The 9,353-nt window shown below is 54.3% G+C and overlaps 1 protein-coding gene across 2 annotated transcripts; it reads left to right on the top strand.

Moving 5' to 3' along the window:
• Positions 1-788: 788 nt before the first annotated feature.
• On the top strand, positions 789-8,778 carry DHH (desert hedgehog signaling molecule). 2 transcript variants are annotated; one of them, XM_055582736.1, is made up of 4 exons: positions 789-1,383; positions 4,037-4,298; positions 4,564-5,143; positions 5,667-8,778. In XM_055582736.1, exons 1-4 carry the CDS (start codon positions 1,081-1,083, stop codon positions 5,722-5,724), a joined length of 1,203 nt encoding a protein of 400 aa, XP_055438711.1. In that variant the 5' UTR covers positions 789-1,080; the 3' UTR covers positions 5,725-8,778. The 2 variants fall into 2 exon arrangements, with proteins under 2 accessions (XP_055438711.1, XP_055438717.1); XM_055582742.1 differs by having other exon boundaries at positions 4,564-8,778.
• The last annotated feature ends 575 nt before the right edge of the window (positions 8,779-9,353 follow it).

Below are 9,353 nucleotides of genomic sequence, written 5' to 3'. Positions count from 1 at the left end.
CAGTGGAATTCTCCAGGCAAGAATACTAGAGTGGGTAGCCATTCCCTTCTCCAGGGAATCTTACCAACCCAGGAATTGAACCTGGGTCTCCTGCATTGCAGGCAGATTCTTTACCATCTGAGCCACTAGGGAAGCCCTAATAAGATGCTCTGATGGAAGGTAAAGGGAAGTGATCATCAGTCTGTTAGAGACTATGACTTTAAGTACCTGCTGAACAGGTCCTCCAGCAGTTTCCAATCCACAAACTGGGTATCCGGCAAGGATAAGAGAGGGGACAAAAGTTTGAAGTCCTGAACCAGACTATCACTATGAAGATCTGTTCGTGATTCTGAGGAAGCTCCTAGCAGAAGACTACAAAGCTACCAGGGAAAAGGGTTCTCTGGTACCCATCCCTTCCAGTCCTAGTTACTGCTAAGGAGGAGAGATGGAAGTGGGGGAGGACACAGAGAAAGGAGTTGTGTGCCCAAAGGGCTTTATTGGCCTTGGGCAGAAATTGGATCCCATACCTCCTAGACGGGACGCGATATCAGGGTAGGCTTGGGGAGAGCAAAGATCTAATTCAAGTATCAGGAGGATGGTTTGGTGCCACACATAAGCTTAGAGGTAGAAGGATGCTTATCCAGGCAGCCAAGGATTAAAGCTGCTAGAATTTCCGAGGCAGGTGCCTGCCTGGCTTCCGGGATGGAAATGAAGTGGACCAGTGGTGGCCGGCTAGAGCCCCCGCCCTGGTGGGAGGGGGCGGGACGGTCCTGGGAGAAGGGCGGGGGGCGGGGCCAGGGGCCACTTAAGGCGGAGCCGGCGTTCTGGCAGCGCCGGAGCCAGGCGGCAGAGCCAGCAGGGTTGGCACTTACCCACGACCCCCCCTTCCCTTCTATGATGGCCCGTCAGTAGCAGGTTCCAGACCCCCCAAGGGTATGTAGGCAGAGCTAGCAGCAGCCAGGTGCGCAGAGCCACAGAGCTCTAGGGCACTCTGGGGGCAGCTCTGCCTGCTGCGCTCTGTGGTGCCTGGGGAGATGCCCAAGTGACGGGCGAGCTGGTGAGAACAAGAACGTTCCCTTTTGGCCCGAGTCCGCTGCATCTATGGCGCTGCCGGCCAGTCTGGTGCCCCTGTGCTGCTTGGCACTTCTGGCGCTGCCGGCTCAGAGCTGCGGGCCGGGCCGGGGACCGGTCGGCCGGCGCCGCTACGTGCGCAAACAGCTCGTGCCGCTGCTCTACAAGCAATTTGTGCCCAGCGTGCCCGAGCGGACCCTGGGCGCCAGTGGGCCAGCTGAGGGGAGGGTGACAAGAGGTTCTGAGCGCTTCCGGGACCTGGTGCCTAACTACAACCCCGACATCATCTTCAAGGATGAGGAGAACAGTGGTGCAGACCGCCTGATGACCGAGGTAAGGAGGGCCTCTCCCCACCTGCTCGAGGGCACGTCAATTTCTCTGCTCTCCTCTGGCAGCTGAGGGGGAGGGGTGTTGAGCTGCGTTTAATCTATAGAGACCTTGATCTCAAGGACCTACCTCCACTTCTCACCCCCCCCCCCCAAAAAAAAAGAACACTTCTGCTGGCTGGATTTAGTGATCTAGAGGGATCCAGGGAGAGGCCGGGCTGGGGAGGGGGAGGAGGGACTAGTGAGAGTGAAGCTGGGAGAGACAGGGAGGGCGGGGAAAGGAGGATGGCGGCAGGCGAGACGGGAAATGGCTGAGGCGTGGACCGGGGGTCAGCTACCGAGCCAGGCAGGAAGGGCTGGGGTGAGCTGGGGGCCAGGAGCTGGCTAGGCAGCAGACAGAGCTCTACCCTTAGCCTGGCTCCTGACCTGGTAATGTTAAAGCTCAAGGGCCAAAGAGACCGAAGGGGCTGGGAAAGTGGTGACCAAGGGACAGATCATCAGGGACTCTACCTGAGGAGGGGCTGGGCAGGAATTGTCTTTGGTATGGGGGAGGCATCCCAGAACTGGGTAAAGCTATCTATCTAGAGTCTAAACCACTGTCCTGGAGCAAAAACCAATCTCCAATGGGAAGAATAGATGGACCCACCTGAGACCCAAAGGGTTCCTGTGTCCCTCAAACGCAGTTTAGCTCAAGGACTTTCCTTGGAATTAAAGGGTTAAAATGAATTCAACGACTATGTATTGAGCATCTGCTGCAGACCAGAACCTAACCAACAACCTAGGGTGTGAGGAGAGGACCACCTCTGGCCTGTGATCTCAACTGTCAGAGCTGGAAGGAAACTTGGAGGTCACATTCTTCCATCCTCCACCTCCCATTTTTACATCTCCGAGCTGGGCCCCAGGAGGAAAAGTGATTTAATCAAAGTCTTAAAACTAATTAGTGGCATGGCTGAGTCTAGAATTCAGGACTCCTGATTCTAAGTCCTATACACTTTCCATTACACCACCTAATTGTGTATGGAGTGGGAAGGTGGGGGGAGCGGGAGGGGGACGGATTTCCTCTGATTAACTGCCATAGTTTTCCAGGTTACTTTGTTAGGAAAACCTGTCCAGGGGAGAAAGAATTCCCTGAAGCCTTACCTACCCAGAGATTAGGAAGGGGAAACGCCTTCCCTCCTTGGTCATGGAGTATCCTGGCCCTTTCCTCTGGCTTCCACCTGCAGCAGAGGGGGCAGAACAAGGGACAGGACCAGGAGAATTTCTGACAGGCCCGGGAACCCCCTTCGTCCTGCTTATCTCCCACACCCTGGCTGCAAAAGGCCTTCATTGAGTTGGCTCTGCACTGGGCTGCTGCCCCCGCAGGTCAAGGCCTCAGGGCCTCCGTAGGGGACAAAACGACAAAAAGTTGGAAGGAGTTACCACTTTTCCTGTCTTCCCCCTCCCCTCCTCTCCAACCCTGCGGAGGTGTAGAAGACTCGGGAAAGAAGGGCAGGGGGGAAATGTCCCTCTGGCCAGTTAGGAAAAAACCAAGTCCGAGGAGAGACCGGAGCGGGGAGAAGAAAAGGAAGCGGTCCTCTGCGCCTCCTCCCGTGAGGTCCGTGCTGTGGTGCGCGCCAAGGTCTCCAGCTCCCAGACTGGAGCAGCCGAGATAACCGTGGTCTCCCTCCCCCGGTGCAGGCTTCCAGCCGCGGCTGCTTTTCCTCCTCTCCACTCCCACCCTGCAGGGGGCCCCCCAGATCCGCGCAAGGGCAGCTCGCGTTAGTCTCAGGTGCTACTCCCACGCCTTTCTGCGCGGCCTCCGGAACAAGAGACCGAGCGATGGGGGGTTCTCAAGGGCTGGCAGAGCCTGAGCTGGAACTGGGAGGGCTGGCCGCGCTGGGGGAGGGGACCCGGCGGGCCGGAGCTGGGATGGGGGGCGCGGCTTTCTGCCCTTTCCTCTCCCTGCGCCGGGGCGGCTGAAAAGCGCCTTTGTGGATGGAGCTGCTGAGTCCGCTTCTCCCGGCGCGTCCCCGGCCTCGGCCCGGGATTCTCGTTCGGTTAAGTCATCCCGGAGAATGGCCATTGTACTTCGCGCAGCCCCCGCCACCCCAGCCCTTTTTCCAGCAGCCTAGATCCCGCACGGCTCCGCCTGGGCACCTCTGTGGGGGGCACTCGCACCACGAAAGGGTTAATGCTAGGGGCTGAAAGGAGGAGGAGGAAGGAAGGAAGGAAGCGGTGCCCGGTGCCAGGGAAGGCAACGAAACAAAAGATGAATCAGGAGGAGGGAGGGGAGCCGGGGCTTGGGGCGGGGGCCAGGCTAAAACAGGGGCTCCTCTCGCGGAGCCAGGCTGCTCAGCCCTTCCTTGACCAAGCTCCCACCCGCTTTCTTGCCCTCTACCAGGTTGAGCTGAGGTTCCAGAACAAAGTTCCAGAACAACTAGGGATGAAGGGCAGAAAATAAAAGTAGGGGAAAGAAGTAGGTTTGGGTGCTCCCTTTCAACTTCAGGGTGACTCCGCAGGTCGCAAAGCCGCCCTGGAGGGCGTAGGTTAACGACGACACCCATTCAGATTCTCACTTCCCCAGGGCACTCAAAATCTAGGAGGGAGTTCGGGGTGGGTGGGGGGGGTGCCCCGGTGGTGGTGGTCGTGGTACTGAGCAGACTGACTTTATTCCCCGCCAGCGTTGTAAGGAGCGGGTGAACGCGCTGGCCATAGCCGTGATGAACATGTGGCCCGGAGTGCGCCTACGGGTGACCGAGGGCTGGGACGAGGACGGCCACCACGCGCAGGACTCACTTCATTACGAAGGACGTGCCTTGGATATCACCACATCCGACCGCGACCGCAACAAGTATGGGTTGCTGGCGCGCCTGGCCGTGGAAGCCGGCTTCGACTGGGTCTACTATGAGTCCCGCAACCACGTCCACGTGTCGGTCAAAGCCGGTACAGTAGGGGGTGGGTGGTGAGGTCCCTTCGGGAAACTGAGGGTGCACAACCCGGTTGCGACCCTAGGGGAGCCCAAAGAGGCGTTGGCGTTGTTAAACCAGCCTTCCATTTCTGCCCGGTTGGGACCCGATCGGGGGAACGTGCTTGTTGTTCCGGGACTGGTGAAGTCTGTCCTGAGCTTGACCCACGTCCTTCAGAATCTTTACTAACATTTTGGAATCGCTGGTCTTCAGTCCTCTCTCTCTCTGCTTGTTCCTTGCAGATAACTCTCTGGCGGTCAGGGCAGGCGGCTGCTTTCCGGGAAATGCCACCGTGCGCCTGCGGAGCGGCGAGCGGAAGGGGCTGCGGGAACTGCATCGCGGAGACTGGGTGCTGGCGGCAGACGCGGCCGGCCGGGTGGTGCCCACGCCCGTATTGCTCTTCCTGGACCGGGACTTGCAGCGCCGGGCCTCCTTCGTAGCTGTGGAGACCGAGCGGCCCCCGCGCAAGCTGTTGCTCACGCCCTGGCACTTGGTGTTCGCGGCTCGGGGGCCAGCGCCCGCGCCAGGCGACTTTGCACCGGTGTTCGCGCGCCGGTTGCGCGCGGGGGACTCGGTGCTGGCGCCGGGCGGGGACGCCCTTAGGCCGGCGCGCGTGGCCCGCGTGGCGCGGGAGGAAGCCGTGGGCGTTTTCGCACCGCTTACAGCGCACGGGACGCTGCTGGTCAACGATGTCCTGGCCTCATGCTACGCGGTTCTGGAAAGTCACCAGTGGGCGCACCGCGCCTTTGCTCCTTTGCGCCTGCTGCACGCCCTGGGGGCGCTGCTTCCGGGCGGGGCCGTTCAGCCGACTGGCATGCATTGGTACTCTCGGTTCCTCTATCGCTTGGCTGAGGAGCTGCTGGACTGAGCGTTCCAGGCATAGAAAACTCGTGGCACCCGCCTAAACGCGAGCGTGCGGGCTGAGATCCGGGGATATGCGCAGCAGACGATGCTGATGGCGGGGAGGGGTAGGGAGAAAATGGATGAGATGGTTTAGGGGCAACCTCTAATTAGGAGGTTGGGTCCTAGGTAGATAGAGTTGATGATGGATACTCCTTGACGAGGACTATTTCTCCTCTTATTCCCCAGTGCCTCAGCCCCACTCGATTATTTTATTTTATTTTCTATTTATAAATTGTAATATAATGATCTGCTTGCCCAGCCTGGCAAGATGAGGGGCTGAGGCATGGTCATAACATTTTCCTACAAGTGGGCTAATAAAAGAAAGGGTTCCAGGAGCTTATTGGGAAATATCTCTATTCAGATGGTGATTTGCCTCCAGATTGGGGGAGGGGTATGGAGAAAGGGGACCATACCTTACTTCCCATCCCCCCTTGTTTCCCAGCAGGTCGTCCTGCCTTGCTTCCTCCTCTCTGGAGGCCTCCCTGTCGACCAGCAACTGAGACCAGAAGAGTCTGCCCTTTTCTAGGCTGCTAGTTCTTTTTCCCACCAGAGAGGACTAGCATTCTGCCCACGTGTCTGCATACCCGACTGTTGAAGAGACCAGGGTTATCCAAAGAACAAGACAACTCAAACGCATTCTTTATCTGTTTATAGGGGCTCCAATGGAGGTTCAAGCCATTTTAGGTACTGATACTTAAAGAATTCTGGCTCCCATTTGTTAGCCTGCAGTCTCCCCTGCTCGAGAATCACCATAGCCTGCATTCTACTCTGGTGTGTGTGCAGTGGGGGGTGGGGGTGGGGTGTCTACATGGGACTCATTTTTTTTTCCCCTTGGGAGGAGACTGGACCAACTGACAACTCATGGCAATCCCTCAGCTCAGTTCAGTCGCTCAGTCATGTCCGACTCTTTGCAACCCCATGGACTGCAGCACACCAGCCTCCCTCTCCATCACCAACTCCCAGAGTTTATTCAAACTCATGTCCATTGAGTTGGTGACGCCATCCAACCGTCTCAGCCTCTGCCGTCCCCTTCTCCTCCCACCTTCAATCTTTCCCAGCACCAGGGTCTTTTCAAATGAGTCAGTTCTTTGCATCAAGTGGCCAAAGTATTAGAGTTTCAGTTTCAGCATCAGTCCTTCGAATGAATATTCAGGACTTATTTCCTTTAGGATGGACTGGTTGGATCTCCTTGCAGTCCAAGGGACTCTCAAGAGTCTTCTCCAACACCACAGTTCAAAAGCATCAATTCTTCGGTGGACAGCTTTCATTCCAACTCTTACATCCATACATGACTACTGGAAAAACCATAGCCAATTCCTAACTGGTAGTCTCCATACATTCTTGATCAAGAGAAAGAACCTGCACAGAGGGCTGGAACCTGTTCTTCCTGATGGGCTGAGCACAGAGAGCAACTTCAGCCCAGATGTATGGCAGCAGAGGGGACATAGGCTCTCCAAGCAAGGGAATGTAGGAATTAAAAACTGAGTCCCCTTTCTGATCAGCTGTCCTGGTTGTTGTTTCTACTGGCTTCCTCCCCCTTTCCCCTCTCCCCTCTCCCATTATTGCTAGCTCTGCTTCCCTGGAATCTAGGCAGGCAGGTGCCTCTGAGTTAGGAATGGAAGCTCCGAGGGAGTTGCAGTGCACTGGAAGGAGAGTGTCAGGGCCTGGAGGATGGTTAAGTGTTGGTACCACCAGGAGCCCACCCTTCCTGTGGCAGCTGTGCTCTTCCAGAGCAAGGTCCCTGCTATACACTGCCCTCTAGTGGCCTTCAGGATCGGTTCCCTTCTAGCCCCGAGGAAAGAGGAACTATATGCTGTACAGATGGTGGATGGATTTGTGCAAAAGAGCCTTCTCCCCGGAGGCAAGACGGAGTGGATGGGCCTGTTAAGCTGCCAGGCTGAGCCACAGGTGTCAGGGGCTGGTGAGGAGCCCACCTGCCTCTCATTTGGAAAGTGGCACTTTTGCATCCCTCTTTCTTGGTTTAGCTCTGTGGCTCCTGGAAGCTGGAGGTATATTGTAGCCTGTAGTAATCCAGACTTTGATGTGCATCCAAGTTAGCCTACTTATCTCCCTCACCCTGGGTCCCTTTGGGTTCAGTGTTTGGAGGTGAAAGCATATTTAGGGTTCCAGGTAGTGCTTGATAAAACCAACATTTGGAAACAGGCGAAATTTACCTTTGCTCAGTGGTAAAGAATCCACCTGCCAAGCAGGAGAAGCAAGTTCAACCCCTGGGTGGGGAAGATCTCTGGAGAAGGAAATAGCAACCCACTCCAGTATTCTGGCCTGGGAAATCCCATGACAGTGGAGCCTGGCAGGCTACAGCTCATGTTAGCGACTAAACGACAACTAAGTTTACCTTTATATCCTTCCACAGCCATTTCCCTCTGTCCTCACCAGGTGCCCATTACCACCACCCTTCCCCTTTCAGAGTGACTTCAGAAACACACTCCAAGCTGTGGACCTTTCCTACTTTCTAAACCTGCCCTTGTCTCATTCTGTCAGATCCTGATGCCCTCCTGTCATGTCACTCCAGGTGATGACTAAACTTACAAATTTCTATGTTGTTGATGGGCTCCTTGTTTTTACTACTCTTTTCACATGATGCATGTATTTTAAAGGCCTGCTGAAAATAAGGCCTTAAACCATAAAGCCATAATGGTGCTGATTCCTAGCACCTTAATGTGTTGGGCAGGAGATATTTGGGGACAAGAATTAATTGGTTTCCCTTAAACTACATCCTATAGACTACTTCCCAGGTCGAAGGCTCACCTCTCACCTCCCCCACTTGCACCCCCACTTTCATTCCTCATTATTCTTTTCCTCTGAGGCTCTCCTAGCTTCCTAAAATAAAATCCATTACCTCCCCTCAAGCAGCAAAGAACACCATCTCTATGAAGATGGCCAGGAGGCATATTCAACTGGGCCACAGGACATCTCTAAGTGCAACACCCCTTCTCATTAACAAAATAGGCAGTGAGGATTAGGGAAAGGGCATGACTTGGAAGTCAGGCAGAACTGGAGTTACTGATCCCTGCCTGACAAGATCGTTGACAATAGCAGTGTATGTGTCCAGTTGGAATGGAAACTACCAAGTGTTCTATGCTCTGCATCTATTTCTCGCTGCCTTTGCTGCTCTGCTGTCTGTAGACTGTCTGCTTCTCTCCATACCACTCTACCAGAATCAGCATTATCAGTGGTTCCCAGACTTTTGGGGGGTTGTGTTGCCCCTTTACTTGTTTGATTTCGTAACATTCCGTTCTTCAGAAAGTGCTATGTGACAGATGTGGGTTTGCTTTAGAACTGAAGTATAATTAAAAGTAATCTTGTTTTGAGAATTTACAGAGCATTTTGTTGATCATCCTGCCAAGACCTCTTGGCATTTTGGGAAACTGGAGTTGAGAAGCACTGTGTTGAGGTTCAGGTGAACTTTGGGGGCTTCCCAGGTGGCTCAGATGGTAAAGGTTTCCGTGACCTTTTTATTACCCAGAATTCAGATTTTTCTCCCCTTCCTTTCTTCATCAGGATTTGCTGAACATACACAGTGTAGCATCATATTAGACACGGAAGAAAATAAAAATTAAGAAATAGTTTCTCAAAAGTTTAAGATGGTTAACTACCTAAGCAACAGTGTTACTTTAGATGAGTTGAATGGGTGGTAAATGTCATATTTGTACCCAGAAGGCCTTGTGGAGAAAGTAGGGCCTGAATAGGATGTTGTAGCATGTGTAGGTGGAGGAGACTAGAAAGGCCATTCCAGATAGAAGTAACAACGTGAGCAAGGACTTGGAATCTGGAATTCAAATGCGCAGGCTGGTTAGAACAGGAGACTGGGGAGTGTAACTATAGCTAACGCTGCCTGAGAACGTACTACAGGCTAGGCCCTGTTTTAGCACTTTACCTGTGTCCTCATTTAGTCCTCACATAACCCAGTGAGATTGTATTACAGAAGAGGAAACTGGGGCAGGAATAACCATAAGACTGCCTTCATGGATGGGGCCACATCCTATGGGGTCTTAAGCTAGTGTTAACTCTTCCTCATTCCCTTCACTGAGTCACTAGTAAGTCTCACTTTCTGACAGTACTCTCTCATTTTCGTTGACTCTTCTTCCTGTCTGGAGGACTGGCTTCC

The sequence above is a fragment of the Bubalus kerabau genome, chromosome 1, assembly GCF_029407905.1.
Source record: "Bubalus kerabau isolate K-KA32 ecotype Philippines breed swamp buffalo chromosome 1, PCC_UOA_SB_1v2, whole genome shotgun sequence".
Taxonomy (NCBI): Eukaryota; Metazoa; Chordata; class Mammalia; order Artiodactyla; family Bovidae; genus Bubalus; species Bubalus kerabau.
This window is presented reverse-complemented; position numbering and strand designations above follow the sequence as displayed.

Excerpts from the sequence above, each read along its gene's own strand:
- DHH (XM_055582736.1), top strand. The coding sequence starts at position 1,081 with ATGGCGCTGCCGGCCAGTCTGGTGCCCCTGTGCTGCTTGGCACTTCTG. Across the intron at positions 1,384-4,036 it reads CAGACCGCCTGATGACCGAG|CGTTGTAAGGAGCGGGTGAA; the intron begins GTAAGGAGGGCC and ends ATTCCCCGCCAG. Across the intron at positions 4,299-4,563 it reads CCACGTGTCGGTCAAAGCCG|ATAACTCTCTGGCGGTCAGG; the intron begins GTACAGTAGGGG and ends TGTTCCTTGCAG.